Below are 16,584 nucleotides of genomic sequence, written 5' to 3' on the forward strand. Positions count from 1 at the left end.
GATATGTATTCTCCTGCCATAACAAGTTAGAGAAATCAACTTCCTTCTTTCTTGTATTGTCATCTATCAGCTTTCATTCCAAGAATGAAACAAAGAAGGCCTTGTTAGTTAACTATCAGGTAAAATGGATAAATGGATAATATCAAAATCTTCTGGGTTTGGGAAATAAAATCCAAGTGAGTTTCACTTAAAACAGTAACTGAGCAGAATTCAGGTTCATTATTTTAAAACAAAGTTTTAAAATGGGTTCACAGGAAGTTGCAAAGATGAAATAGAGATGTTCTGTGTACCTTGGCCCCAGCTAGCTCTAGTTGCTGAAAACTCCTGTTACTCTTTACTCATTTCTTAATTTTGTTATTTTGAGAATATTGAATAGATGGAATTATACAGTGTTTGACCTTTAGAGATTGTTCACAGCATAATTAATACCTTTTTTTTTTTCCAAATTGTTTCATATAGTAGCAGTTTATTTCTTTTTATTGTTGAGTAGTACTCCATGGTATGGATGTACTACAGTTTGGCCTTTTATCTATTTTTTTTTTTTGTAGTTGTAGATGGACAGAATGCCTTTATTTTATTTGTTTATTTTTATGTGGTGCTGAGGATCAAACCCAGTGCTTCATGCATGCTAGGCAAGCACTCTTCCACTGAGCTACATCCCCAGACCCTGGCCTTTCATCTGTTGAGGAACATTTTAGTTGCTTATAGTTTTGGGGTTTTTACAAATAAAGATGCTATGGATAATCATATGTGTCCATGTTTTTTATTGGACATTAATTTTCATTTCTCTGAGAAATGTACCCAGGAAGTGTAATTGTCTTGAGTTGTAAAATACGTAAAATTTTAATAAATATGAAAAGTCTTGTTTATTTGTAGTCTGTTCCTTCAGAATTTTTCTGGTTAGAATAATCTATTCTTTGCCAGGTAGTTCATAATTTTATGACTTTCCTGCTCAGTAACAAAGCTAGGTATTCTAATGTAGCCCAGCTCCGTGGCTATCTGCTTGGGTAAGTTAGGGTCTTCACAATAGAGATACATGTGCCACATAAATGTAGATCTTTGGAACTCTTTTCAGTGAACAACAGATGTTTACCAGTGACTTTTTTTTTTAAAAAAAAATCACTATTGTGTAATACAGTTGAAACTATTTAAGAGGAATCCTTTTAAGAAGAGTTATCTAAATAGCATAACCTTTTATTTTGCTGGATTTATTAATTCACTACACATCCTTTTCCCAGTTCTCAATCATGAGGAAGTTAAATATATAGTCTAACTCCCAGCCTAGTTTATAAAAAGCCCTGTGAATTAAAATTATGCCCTTGAGAAATTAATGATTTCTTAACTCAGCTTTATTGATATTTTGAGGTGGATAATTCTTTCTTGTGGGAACCTGTCCAGTGCATTATGGAATGTTTAGCAGTATTTCTTTCCTCTGCATACTAGATGACAATTGCACCCCGACCCCCCAGTTTTTTTTTTAATCTTTTTCTCCCTTTTTATTGGCACATTATAATTATATATAACAGTGGGATTTGTTGTAATATATTCATACATGTAAACAATAAAACAGTATAATTTGTTCATTTTTATTCCCTAGTACATCCCCTGTTCTTCCCTCCTTGTTCCTCCCGGCTCCCCTTCTCCAACCCCAGAGTTGTGATAACTAAAACTCACCAGAATTTGCTAAATGTCCTCTGGAGGACAGATTCATTTAAGGCTGAGAATCACAACTTTAAGGAACGGAGAATGTGAATAACTGCATGTAAGATGATCTGTGTCACTAAAGAAACAAATGATAACAAAACATTGATGATATTGTTCATAACTTTTAATACTTCTATGAGAATTTCTGTAAAAATTTCATGTTATTAAAAAAGAAGAAAAACCTCCCCCCGCCTTCTCCTACGGATTGAACCCAGGGGCATTTTACAACCGAGCTACATCTATCCCTAGTCCTTTTTATTTCTTATTTTGAGACAAGGTGTCGCTAAGTTGCTGAGGCTGGTTTCGAATTTATGATCCTCTGCTTCAGCCTCTCAAGTAGCTGAGATTACATGCCCCACTGCACCTAGTCAAAAAAGTTTGTATCACTTAATGAGTTGTTCTTTTTACTAACTAAAATGTATCATGGTTTTATTTTTCATTAGTTACTTAGGTAAGTAACCAGCTAAGTTTGTGCCTAGCTACTAAGTTTCTGGGATAATTGTACATTTTCTTATTCAGCTTTTGTTCTTTTATCCTTGGTATTGTGTCCAAACATCTGACTGTGAACTATTTAAAATTCTTGATGTGGACAGACGTATAATTTAGTTATGTAGAGAATCTTTTTTTCATTTTAAATGACTGCTTAAACATATAGTAGTGTAGCTACTTGAGTTTGCTAGAATACAGGAATTTTTCTCTTGTAAACCAACTATTAGTACTGTATTTGAGCTATAAATGGCTTATTTTGAGAATAATTGGTTAAGGAACAAGTAGTAAAATATGAATAGTAAATGATAAAATATGAAAATGAAAATAATGATTGTCAACAGTTTCCTTATAGAACCAATGCTGATTCTTATAATTATTGGTAAATTGAGGAAATTTCTTATATTTTAGGAAAATTAAGTTGATAATACCTGTTTTCGTAAGGTTTGGGGAGGATAAATAATATATATAAAGCTTTTAGCTTAGTTCATGGCTCTTAATAAGTGCTCATTTAATGTTATCATTTTTAACTATGTTGTTGAAATAATTCTTAGATTAATGAAACAATTTATAGAATTTTAGTGTGTTGGTTTGCATCTACAGATATGAATAAGTGAATATGTCAGAACATTTTTTAAAAATTATATTATTTCAAAACTCTTCACAGATTAATTAAAACAATGTGTGTAAAACCTTTTTTCTTCTTGATCTATATAATTGTAAGTCATTGAGATTGTGGTAATTCCTGTCACATCTTTGTGCCACTTGGCTTTTGGCCCATCGTCTGGTATATAAGAAGTATTCAAATTTGATCCTCAGCTTACTCTTTTAAGAAAATTCTTTCTGACTCAGATAAAACTAAGTATTAACCATCTCAGTGGAATCAAGAATTTCAGTAATATAAAGTACAGTAATTTGGGGAATATTTTATGTTTTAAGATATGGTCATTATTTCTGCAGAATATCTAGAAGGGTATAAAACTCAAAATGGAAGTAAATAACATGGTAATTTTTTGTTTTATGTCCTTGTAAAAAGTATATTAGTAATTAAGATATTTAGTAAGAGTCTTCATATATTATACTTTGTAGTGCATCTTAACATCAAAATGGTTTAAGGAAAATATGAGGAATATCCCTTAAGCATATAATAACATATAATGCTATTATTCACAGAAAATGGTTATTTATAATAGACTCATTTTGTAGTTTTATTTTACTCTATAGTGTACATTTTTGAAACTTACTTTGGGGTAGTCTTTTGAGATTTAGCTCTTATTTTCATTAGTGTCTCAGGAGATGATACTCACACATTACCACTGTAGCATATTTCTTTATCATAAAGAAAATGTTTCCTAAACAATCAGAATTGAAGTTATAAAATCGTAATTTTTTATTTTTAGTGGGTAAGTCTTCAAGGAAACAATGAAAAGTACGTTTTTATAGAAGAGCAAGCCTGTTCATTCTCTCTGTGATTTTAGACTTGATCCTGAATGATGTTAGGATCCTCAGAAGGAGGAAAGTGACTGAGAATAAGGGAAGGGTGGTAATTGAGCTCTTTGGGATTGGAATTGCTGATGGTCCCAAAAGATAAAGCACAAGCAGCATGGTCTTTGCTGTCTAGAACTTAAGCTAGAATTACTTTTCTCCTTTAGAGCAAAGCTTAGAATTTTATTATGTATCTTGGATCTCCCCCCCCCCCAGTTATTATGGTTTTTCTTTTAATTTTGGTTTCAATGCATAGAGCATACACTAGTTGTATTGCTACTTTCAGTTAAGGCAAGAGGTTTTCAGACAGTGTTGGAGAAGAAAGACACAGCAAAACCTTCATTTCCTGAAGATAAATTACACAAATAATCAGGTTGCCTATTATATTGTGACTCTTAGTTTCAGTACTTAATTATATATAAAATATACTTGAAATTGTAACCTCAGTTAAGCTCATTATGGTCTTAGAACTTTTTTTTCTGGATGCAATACCTTTATTTTATTTATTTATTTATCTGTGGTGCTGAGGATCAAACCCAGTGCCTCACACATACTAGGCAAGCGCTCTACCACTGAGCCACAACCCCAGCCCTAGAACTTTTTTACAGCAAAACTTGTTTTTGAACTACAGACCAAATATAGCTTATTTTTTAGTAGAGCTAATGAAAAATAGTGGATCAGGTATATGCTTTGAAATCAGATTTGAGATTTGTCTTAATCCCAACTAGTATCTATTGGTTATATAATCTTGGTCTTTGGATTTCTTGGCTGAAAACTTGAAATAAAAAAAAAAACAAAACAACTTGGGATTGTTCTCTGGTAGTTAGTTGTTAGGGGTTTATAGGAAATGAATGTGAAAGCATGTAACTGGCAGTGTAGCTGTGCATTAAATGTTAAGTTTTCTTCCTCTCTACTCTCACTGAGCTACTTGGTTCCTATTATTAAGAGTTTATTTCCTTGGTGAAAGAAGGGCCTGGAGTAACTTTTGAAAAGACTTATTTTACAATGATAAAATTAAAAGGAAAAGAAGAATTTGGAAAAAAAAGTAGAACAGAATAAGATGAATAGGAGAAAAACATTAGCTTTGAGAGAGCATTCCTTTGGATAAAATATTTATTTACTTAGAAAGTATTTCTGCTTACTTTGTTACTATTATGATAGGTCAGTAATACTTTTAAAGAGGTGATTTTGCTTTGCATTGTTTTCGGTTGTTTATTTAAATAATTGAATGATGAGCTCTTGGCTCTTCTAGGCAGGTTTTCCTGTAAAACTTTTCCAGGCTCTTGATTGTTTCTTTGCCTTTTGTACTTTCTTCTTAAATTGTCCCCAAGACAGTCAAGGGGGGAGTATTTGTAGCTGTATAAACAGTAGACTGGCAGTGACTCAGGAGGCTGAAGCAAGAGGATTGCAAATTCAAGACCAGCCTCAGCAATTTAGTGAGGCCCTATCTCAAAATAAAAGAACTGGGGATATGGCTCCAATGGTAAAGTGCCCCTGGGTTCAGTCCCCAGTCCTAAAATTAAATTTATGAAATTCTGCTGATGTATTTGCAGATGTTTGTATAATTACCTTTTCTGTCATGATTAAGTGGCTATTCAAAATAAAACAAAATAGAAATCCAGGAATTTGATTTCTTTCCCTTCGTTTGACTACTGACTTGTGTATTTCTAAAAAGGTGGTATAGGTAAATATTAGGTAGAACATGGAAAATATATACATTCAAGATATTCATATATTTTATCTTTTTTGTCTTTATTTATTTATTTTTGAATGACTAGAATACTGCTCTAGGGGTCAACTACCATATATTGGTTGTTTATATCCTTATTTATAGGGTTTTTTAAGGCGTGGGAGCTTTAATTCAAAGATTTGCTTTTAAGTTGATTTTATTATGTTTATTATATATTTTGTATTATAAACAGAATCTTGTAATTCTCTGAAGATGTTAAAATTCTGTGCAAAAAAAATTATGTGCATAATGTTTATTTTCAGGTCCAATGATGCATCAGCAGCCCCCTTCTCAGCAATACAATATGCCACAAGGAGGTGGGCAGCATTACCAAGGACAGCAGCCACCCATGGGAATGATGGGTCAAGTTAACCAAGGCAATCATATGATGGGTCAGAGACAGATTCCTCCCTATAGACCACCTCAACAGGGTAAGATTACATTTGGAAAATTTCCTGCTTAATATTAATAACAGTAATTGAAATGCTTTGAGTTTAGTGAACTTTTTGTCTAGGCATAGTCGGGGTTTTTTGTTGTTATTCCCCCGCCTCCAAAGTTAGTGGATATAGTAGGTATGAAGGGTCCTAAGAGTCATTAAATAAATAGGAACTTCCTGATACACAGGTTTCTCTTATCCTAAAATTTTTATATCAAAAACTTGCTAATTTGCATTAGGAAATACTGTTTTCTCTTTTAGAAGTTTAGAATATATGGCTAGGAACAAGCCCAATTTTATCTTGATGTGCTCTAATATCAAAATGAAAAGGAAATTAATCTTCTACCAAGTTGAACCTATTTTTAAGAACTTAGTATTTGTTTTTTCTGAGTTGTTTTGTTTGATATTGCATTGTGGTCTTAACGTTAATTTTAGTAAATGTGGTATGTAGAATTGCTGTGTTTTTATGTGTGTGTGTATATATGAATAATTAAAAGTACCAGAAATGCCAAAGTGTTGGAGGGGAATCTGCATCTGAAAAATAATCTCTCATTACATCAGAATAGAAAGCCTTTGATGACAGAGAACGAATTATTTACATCTTGACTGGTTGTGGTTTTTCAGGCCCACCACAGCAGTACTCAGGCCAGGAAGACTATTATGGGGACCAATACAGTCATGGTGGACAAGGTCCTCCAGAAGGCATGAACCAGCAATATTACCCTGATGGTAATCTCTCCTAACGTTAACCTTCCCATTTTCTATCCCTGCCCGACATTAATGTAGACAGTGAAGATGAAGAAACTATCAATTTGTTTCTTCTGAATTTAGAAACACTTTAGTAATTTAAGTATTAGTTTATAACCTAATTCAAAGTATATTTTGAGTAGCTATTCCATTAGTACCATCAGGAATCACATTCTGTCATTGGAATCCTTTTCGTATATAAGAGGATCCTTTCATATCTGTGATTGCTCATTTGAACTGAAGTGAATGTTATTGATTTACTTTTTTTTAAATAACAGCTTTATCAAGATACAATTCATATACTATAAAATTCAGCAATTGGTTTACTTTTATACATTGTATAAATACATGGAGAATATAGTTCTTGAATATTAGTTAACATCGAGTACTTCCCAAAGAACAATGTTCTGTTGTGTACATTAGTGTTGGATTTGAGAAGAATTAGGGGGACTATACTCCTATCACAGGCTATATAGATTTGTATAGATTTAGTAGAATAAGCAAGATAATTTAGAAACCAGATTTTTAGTTATTCAGCTTAGTGGGTTTCTTTTGTTTTTAAAGAGGGAAGGTAGATTGTGAAAAAATAATTAGTAAAGAAGATCACATTTTAAGAAAATCTTATTAGTAATAATAAAAGTATACAAGTAGGTTTTCACTGTGCAGTTTTAAAAATATTTCTTTGTTTGAAAATTCTTACAATGTAATTTTGAAGAAAAAATAATCCAAATCTGTAGAGATGATAAATTAAGATGTAGTCATATTATAAAATAATTTGTCTTATTATGAAATGATTTCCCAGAAAATTCATTCATAGTAAACTCCTTTGGCATATTTAAGTTACTTAGTAGAGAAACTGAGAATTTTAAAGCGAAAGCATCAGGAGCTGTTGACTAGATACTAATGTAAGCTAGCAAGAAGATATAATTTGGTGTATTTGAAAAATTGTTTCACAAAAAATGGTTTGGGAATATTCAAATGTTAGAGCACGGAGTATATTTAACTATATTCTTCTTTCTGTAATTACATATTCTTATAAAATTTAGTTCAGATTTTAACAACTTGAAATACAATTAGGGAAACTTAAAGTGTTTGAATATAAAGAAAGGTACATTGGTACTCTAAAGACACTGATTTTTACCACAGAGGCTCTAAATATACAGAAAGGGCGATCATCTATAATAGTTACATCATTAAATGTTTATTAGTGATAATGACATATGTGGATTATTCTTGTTTAGAGAATGATGTATTTTTCGATCTCAGATTTTTCTTGCCATGAATTATTTAGAAAGTTGGCTTTTTTATTTTTTATTTCATATGTACACATTGTATTTAGCTTTTTCTTAAAAAAACTTAGTAATTTTAGTATGGACTATAGATTTTTAAAGAGTTGAAATCTACTTTGTTAAGTTATATTGTTGAAATTAATGTTTGTTTAATTTTTAAATGATTTAGTTGAACTTTGGGTCCTAATTATTTCCTGAAATGTGAAATTTGCCTTATTATAAATATGACCTTTCTATTCAAAATAGATATATTATTTTTGTAAATATCAAAACCTTAAGGTTATTGTACTTTTTTATTACATTAGTGGATTTTTTATTTGTACAGTATCATTTTTGCATTAATTATATAAGTATGTCTTGATATATGCATAAATATTCCACTTATAACAACAATTATTTTCTTAAACAGCATTGGATATTTTTTTCCCCATGTCCAGATAGTAACATAGATGAAGAGTTGGCAAACTTCTTCTGCAAAGGGCCAGATAATAAATTTTTTAGTCTTTGTAGGACATATTGTCTTGGTCTCAACCACTGAATCCTTACTTTTTCAGTTTGACATAGTCCTTAAATGAATGGCCATGACTATATTACAATAAAACTTTATTTACAAAAACAGGCCACTGGCTATATAAAGCCTACAGGACACAGTTTGCCTACCTTTGATATAGATAATTACGTAGTGGTTTGGGAATACTCAAATGTTAGAGCACTGAGTATAATATTTATTCATTAACCATATTCTTTCTTCTATAATTAGACATTCTTGTAAAATTCAGTTCAGATTTTAGCAACTTGAAAAGTCATTTTCTACAATTAGTGAAATTTATTTGAAGGATGAAAATAGAATCTAGTTATTTTATAGGTGAAATTTATTATTTCTTAAAATTGAAGGTGTACCCTAGCATTTAACACTGTTAATTTTAAGAAGGTATATGTTTATGATACTCCAGAAATATTTTCTAAAGACTTCTAAAGTGGCACCATTAATAAATATATTTTGCACCTGAAAACACTTTGAGATTATGTGAGAAAATGTTAAGAGTGTGAAAAAATTGTTTCAGTTTCTTTCAGGGGAAAAAAAGTTATGGAGCTCTTTTATATTTTGCATTGTTTTTAGCATATGCTGTGGAATTGGAGACCAGCAGAACAGGTGTTTGACAAAATATGATAATTGCTTCTTTTGTTCATTCTAATTTAATTCAAGTTATTTACATGTGAAAGGCCTGAATGCTTTCATTCTCTTAAAAAAAAAAAAAGAAGATAAAGTTTTTCCCTCCTCAATGAGGAATATCAGAGTCAAGTCTATAAGTGTAATGTTTCTAAAACTACTGCTTTTTGCTTTAAAAAAAATTGCACGTTATCTCAATATGAAAACAGTCACATTTGTAAATATTTGGCTAATGCAATTGAAATTATTTTTTATGTATTTCCATTTCTTTTTCTTTTTTTCAATTTTATCTGAAAGTTTAAATATTTTTAGGGTTTTCACTCAGTGGCCATTAACGTTTCTTCCTGTCTCTTGTCGAATTGATGTAGGTCATAATGATTACGGTTATCAGCAACCGTCGTATCCTGAACAAGGCTACGATAGGCCTTATGAGGATTCCTCACAACATTACTACGAAGGAGGTATCTATATACCTTCACACACATACATATATATCCCCTTCTACAGGAATGAAAATTCTTGCATAAGACAACTTCTACCCATGCAAAGCTCTTGTAGAATTCTAGTTGCTGGCTGTCTTAAAAGTTACAGGGAGCCCAAAACAATCAAAATAATTTCCTTACAAATATTTAAAATGTATAACCATGACTTGCCATTTCTAACAACAATAAAAAGACTAAAACATTTAAAAATAATTTTTTCCTCAGTGGAAATTTTCTATTTGAACATAAATCCATCAATCCAATTTTTTTTTCCTCGTGTGTGTTTACATATGTATAATTTTACATATAAGTATAGTGCCTTTAGGAAACAGCTTGCTGATCTTGTGTAGCTAGTGTGTGCTCTTGTAGCTGTCTTTAATTTTGTCTTTTTTATTTTATTTAGCATAGTCATGATCTTATGACTGTGATGTTCCAGTAAATGTAATGCTCGTATGGCAGAGACGCTGAAAATGCTGCAGTTCAACCTTGCAAAATTGGCTTTAACTGCAGTTTGTTTGGCCGAAATCCTTCTGTTTGGTTTGAGTTTTTCTTTGTTTTGTTAACTTTTAAAAATCAATATGGCATTTTATTTTGTTCTTGTGTTGTTGGCTATGCATCTTAGAGGGAAAAAGTTAATTCAGCAAACTTCTCAGTGTTTTTGTTTTTCCTCTTCTCCAATTATCCTTTAGGAAATTCACAATATGGCCAACAACAGGATGCTTACCAGGGACCCCCTCCACAACAAGGATATCCACCCCAGCAGCAGCAGTACCCAGGGCAGCAGGGCTACCCAGGACAGCAGCAGGGCTATGGTAATAACTTCTAGCAATTTTTATTCCCCCCATCCCAATGTGATGATTTCTGTTTTGAAATATGAAAGTGGAGATATTTAACATTTAGTTTTATAAGAATTAGTTTTTAAAATTCATAGGTTTAGCCTACTCTCCTATTAGAGCATTTGTTTCAAATATTCCTCTTAGATAATAATAATAATCCAAAAATCACAAACTAAAGGTAGTTCATTGACCAAAGTTAAGATGTGTAGTCATTTAAAAGACAAGAAAAAGGAATTCTCAGACCTAGTTGGTATTCATGACCAGCCAATAACTTTGTATGTGTTTGGAAAACTAATGATTGGGATTAGAATTAACTATATGTACATAACTTGCTTAGCAAATTTGTTTTTAAAAAAGAATAACTGTTAACCACAAAAAATAGCATTGAGCTGGGTATGGTGGTGCAATGCCTGTAAGCCCAGCAGCTCAGTGAGCTGAGGCAGGAGGATCGTGAATTCATCATTAGCATCAATAACTTAGTGAGGCCCTGTATCAAAATAGAATAGAAAAAAGTGGGGCTGGGAATGTTTCTTAAGTGGTTAAGTTCCTCTAGATTAAATTTCTGATTCCAAAAATAAATATATAAGTAACACTGAATGATGGGGACCTGCTATCTCAGTTTTAAATTTTAGGCTACTATAGTCATTTTAGAAAATAAGGTTTAATAACATAGAAGTAGCTGCTTTTTAATACTAATACCACCTCTTGCTAAGTTGGTCTCTTTTTCACATCAGTCATAACTTACTGTTTATTGTAATTGATTTAAGCCCTGCTATTCCTATTGGCACCTTCGTCTACATATGATAGAAAATCTAAAAATCCAAGGTCAGGATGAAATTCTCATGACCTTTCAACATAAACATTAGAACTGATATTGGGAATCAGGTATATTCCTAAAGAGAAGCTGTGGTTCCTTGATTCTAGACCTGTCTTTAGAACTATTCCATGCATTTATTATTTTTATTTAACAAAGCAGTTTGGCATGATGCCTTGAACCTGTAATTTCAGTGACTCAGGAGGCTGAAGCAGGAGGATTACAAATTCAATACCAGCCTTAGCAACTTAGTGAGAACCCTGTCTCAAAATAAAAAATAAAAAGGGGTGGGAATGTAGCTCAGTAGTAAAGAGGACCTGGGTTCAATCCCTAGTACAAAACAAACAAAAATGACAACAAATAAACAAAGGATCTTGCTTACCCCTCCCCTTCATGACTATTTAAATAGTGTTTGTATTTGGAATAAATAGAATATTCTGATTTTATTGCATTTGCATAAGAACAAATGTGATGTGACTTAATCAGGCAAATTTATTGACTTAGGAGAAACATAATCCTCATTCGGAAGAGAGGGTTAAAGAAACGTTAATTGATTTAATAGAAAATTTAGAGTTTTAATAAATGACGATATAGTAAACAGATGATTGGATTTATTTAAAATTGGAAATTTATTGTTTTCTTTTGACACTTTCTTCTGTAGTCATTGTTTTTATGCCTGGTTTTGAATGACTGGCAGAAAACATTGAAGTGTCAAAGCTTTTAGCTTATGCTTTATAAAGCATTCTTTACAGTAGATAAGAGTAGAATTTCTAAAATACACAGATTTGTTTAGCACACCAAATCAATTCCTTGCTATCTCTGGAACTTGAAATCATTTTTGTGGGTTAAGTATAAAAGGTGATTGATTCTCAGAGTAACCTTTTTTTAAAAAAAATATAGCATTAAAATTATGCATAGTATTTGGGTTCATTTTGACAAGATAAGACATGCAAGGATTTTTATTTTATTCTCCATTCTTCTCCCTTCCCCTTTTCTTTTCCATTCTCCCGTTTTCTCTCTCCTCTGTTGAACTTCCTTTCACTACTTTATTTATTTTTGATTGGCATTTTCTACATATATACACAGGTAAAATTCTTTTTGGTACATTTATATATGTATATAACAGGCTGTTGTTAAACTCCTTCCATATTTCTACCCCTTTTCCTTCTTTCCTCCCTCCCTCCTGTTCTCCTTCTATTCTGCTGATTACCATATATCTTTCTGATGTCCAATCTCGTTCTCTGCCACCTTCCTTCCCTTATTTTGCTCTAGCTTTAACACATGAGGAAATATTTTGCTCTTGATTTTCTGAATCTCAACTTATTTCACTTAGCTTGATTTCCTCCATTTCCATTCATTTACCAGCAAATGGCATTATTTCATTCTTCTTTATGGCTGAGTAGAACTCCATTTTTCAGAGTAACTTTTTTTTTTTTTAAGAGAGAGTGAGAGAGGAGAGAGAGGGAGAGAGAGAGAGAGAGAGAGAGAGAATTTTTAATATTTATTTTTTAGTTCTCGGCGGACACAACATCTTTGTTGGTATGTGGTGCTGAGGATCGAACCCGGGCCGCACGCATGCCAGGCGAGCGCGCTACCGCTTGAGCAAATCCCCAGCCCCCAGAGTAACTTTTGAATCAAGTTTTTTCATATTCAACCTGTGACTTTTCAGATTTTTAGTTTCTGTTTTAAAACACTGTCATAATAAGTTTACTGATATAGAGTATAGCCATAGGATTCCTTTGGTGATGGCATATGTTAATCTGGAGTTATAAACATATCAATGCTCGGTCTATATTTTGAAATTATTTCATAATTTTTCTTTGAATCTACATTTTTTTCTTTTGTTTCTTGCTTGCTTGCAGTTAACTTTCCAGTTACAAATTATACATTTTCAGTGTGTAAATTAATTTTGTTATTATACTTTATAATTCCTTGAGTATTTCTTCCCCATTTTATTTTATACATTTACTAATATCTAGGACATAACACAAAATAGTTTTTATTGAAGCAGCATTAGAGTATTTGCACTCTTACAACCATTGAATTTTATTTGGAAAAATCTTGGTACCAAACTTTCCTTTGTAGTTTAGATATGAAAATATAGTAACATCTAATTTAAAACCCTTCTCAAATTCTAGAAACTTATTGTATTTTTGCCTAGACTTGTCTTTGTGAATTATTTTATAGGTCCTTCACAGGGTGGTCCAGGTCCTCAGTATCCTAACTATCCACAAGGACAAGGTCAGCAGTATGGGGGTTATAGACCAACACAACCTGGACCACCCCAGCCACCCCAACAGAGGCCTTATGGATATGACCAGGTAAGTTATTGGGCCAGCTGTGGAACTGTCACCTTGTTTGTTCATTGTTGATTGAGTATTTTTCACTTGAAAGTTCATATTTTCTTCTTTTGTTTCTGGGACATTTGTAAGTAAAAAATAAGTATGTTACTTTTAAGTCTCTTTCATAGAAAGCTAGTATAGTTGATCATAGTCACTCTGACATGTAAAACACATCTTGAAATATGGCAATGGTATATTCTCATTCTCTCTCTCTTTCTCCTTAGGCACACTTAATATATTTTATCCTTAGGCACACTTAATATAGGTATTTCTTCCTCATGTTTATTGGTGAAAACTTTGCATTGACTTGGTGAGATTTGAAATCCACCTGTGTTGTTGCTTTTATTAGCTCCCTGCTTATTTCTCGTGCTTCTAGAAGTTGTATGGTTTTAGATTTTACCTTTAAGTCTATGATCCAATTTTGAGTTAATTTATTGATACATTACAGAATATGAATTGAAGATTGGTGTGTTTTCTTTTCTACATAGCTAATGTTCTCAGCTATTGAGGACTCTTTTCTCTGCTGAGTTATCTTTTTACTTTTACTGAAAATCAGTTATCCATAAACATCTCTATTTCTGTTTTATTGAGCTATTTTCATTTCAGTCCATACTGTCTTTATTGTTACAGTTTTATAATAGTCTTGAAATCACATAGTCTAGTTTTCCAACTTTATTCTTTTTTCAAAATTGTTTCATCACTGTAGATTCTTTGTATTTCCATATAAGTTTTATAATTAATTTGTTAATTTCTACACAAAGCCTACTTGCATTTTGATTGGAATGTTCTTGAGTCTATAGATAATTTGGGGAAGATTGCAATGATATCAGTGAGTGTTTCAACATACGAAAACGACATATTCCTTAAAAAAATATCTTTTCAACAGAACTACTGTTTTCAGTGTATAGATGTTAACATAGCATTTGGCAGAATTATCCCATAATTCTGCTGTTGTAAATTTTTTAAACATTCCAATTTCCAGTTGGTTGCTAGTATATATAAACATAATTTATTTTTGTATATTAACATTTTATCAGAACTGTAACCTTATTAGTATCATTTGTTATATCTAGTAGTTTTTTTGTAGATTACATCACATTTTCTATATAGAAATATTGTCTTACTTCTTTTTTTCCAAACAGAATGTTGCCCCCTCCTATCCCTCCCATCTTCCCTGCCTCAACTACAGTTTTAAGTAAAAATATTTAGAGTGGACATTTTTTGTCTTGTTTCTGATCTCAGGTGGGAGGTGATCAGTTCTTCATTCTTATGTAAGGCTTTTTTTTGGGTGGATATCTTTTATCAGGTGAGGTATTCCTAGTTTGCTGAGAATTTGGGGGGATTGTGATTTTCTTTTTTTAGTTTGTTAATATATTGAATAACATTGTTTTATCTTCAAATGTTAAATCAACTTTCCTATTTGAGATATACTCTTATTTGGTCATTGTCCTTATTTGGTGTTATCCTTTCACATATGGGATTTGATTAGCTAAAATTTTGTTTAAAATTTTTCCATCTATTTTCATGAGGAATATTGTATTCAAGTTTTCTCTCCTTATAATGTCTTTGGTTTTGTTATGAAGATCAAGTATTAGTCTATAATAGAGTGATTTGGGAAGAATTCTCCTTCTACATTTGTCTTCCAGAATTAGCAGAAAATTGATAATATTCTTTTAAAAATACTTGGTACAACTTGCCGGTGACTTGGGCTTGGAGATTCTTTGTTAAAAAGTTTTAAATTACAAATTTAATTTCTTTATTAATTATAGGAGTGTTTAGGTTTTCTGTTTTTCCTTGGGGAACTTTTTTTCTAGAAATTTGTTCATTTATATATGCTGTTGAATAATTTCTTTATTAATCCTTTTTTAAAGATTTTTTTTTTTTTAGTTGTAGGTGGACACAATACCTTTATTATTTATTTATTTATATGTGGTGCTGAGGATTGAACCCAGTGCTTCACGCATTAGGCGTGTGTTCTACCACTGAACCACAACCCCAGTTCCTTTATTAATCCTCTTACTAGCTCTAGAATCTATAGTGATAGTACATCTCTCATTTCTGATGCTGGTAATTTTTATCTTTCTTTTTTTACCTTGTTTATCTGTCTGGTTTTTATCTACTTCATTGATTTTTGAGTTAGCTGTTGGTTTATTTTATTTTGCCCATTTATTCTTCTGTTTTCTGTTTCTTTCTACCAGATCTTTATTATTACTTCTGCTTACTAAAGTTTCATTTGCTTTTATTTTTCTACTTTTTTAAGAAGAGAGCTGCAGCTTCATTGATTTAGGACCTTTGTAATCTAAGTGTTTGATTCCATATAAGTGCTCTGAAGCTGCATTACACAGTTTTTATGTGATCTGTTCTCATTTTCAGTAAGTTTGAACTACATTCTGATTTACTTTTGATTTCTTTTTTGACCCGAGTTATTTAGAAGTTTATGACTTAATTTTTAAATATTTAGAGATTTTCCAGATTTTTTAAAGTTATTGATTTCTAATTTAATTTTGTAATCATAATAGAACATAGTTGCTGTGGCTTGAATTATTTTTTGTTTATTTAGATCTATTTTATGGCCCAGAATGTGGTCTGTGAGGGTATTCTATAAATGTCAATTAGATCAGGTTGGTTGATAATATTGTTTCGTTACTGGGGATTAAACCCAGGGACACTGTATCAACTGAGCAGCATCCCCAGTCCCTATCCCCATTTTTTTCTTTTCTTTTTTCTTTCTTTTTTTTTTCTTTTTTTTTTTTTTTTTTTTGAGACAGGGTCTCCCTAGATTGCCCACAGTGGGCTCAAATTTGTGATCTCCTTGTTTCATTGTCCTATACCTGGGATTGGAGGCATTCACCACAACACCTGTCTGTAGTAAGTCTAGGTATTAGGTGATTTTTTTTTTACACATTGAGAAAGGAATATTAAATATTTATCTACAGCAATTCATTTTTCTATTTCTCCTTTAGTGTTGTCCATTTTTGCTTCATGTATTTTGGCTCTACATTTTTTTTTTTTTAAAGAGAGAGAGAGAAAATTTTTTAGTATTTTTCAGTTTTTAGGTGGACA

The 16,584-nt window shown here is 31.7% G+C and overlaps 1 protein-coding gene across 3 annotated transcripts in view; it reads left to right on the plus strand.

The window, feature by feature from the left end:
- Ss18 (SS18 subunit of BAF chromatin remodeling complex) overlaps nucleotides 1-16,584 on the plus strand; it is an 83,060-nt gene that overhangs the window by 56,273 nt on the left and 10,203 nt on the right. The window contains exons 6-10 of one of the 3 annotated variants that reach the window (XM_026388059.2): nucleotides 5,668-5,835; nucleotides 6,465-6,569; nucleotides 9,416-9,508; nucleotides 10,219-10,341; nucleotides 13,367-13,500. In XM_026388059.2, the coding sequence (XP_026243844.1) occupies nucleotides 5,668-5,835; nucleotides 6,465-6,569; nucleotides 9,416-9,508; nucleotides 10,219-10,341; nucleotides 13,367-13,500 (623 nt within the window). The remainder of the gene's footprint in view (nucleotides 1-5,667; nucleotides 5,836-6,464; nucleotides 6,570-9,415; nucleotides 9,509-10,218; nucleotides 10,342-13,366; nucleotides 13,501-16,584) is intronic. The other 2 variants (XM_026388060.2, XM_026388061.1) reach the window with 2 other exon arrangements.

Source organism: Urocitellus parryii, chromosome 13, assembly GCF_045843805.1.
Source record: "Urocitellus parryii isolate mUroPar1 chromosome 13, mUroPar1.hap1, whole genome shotgun sequence".
NCBI lineage: Eukaryota > Metazoa > Chordata > Mammalia > Rodentia > Sciuridae > Urocitellus > Urocitellus parryii.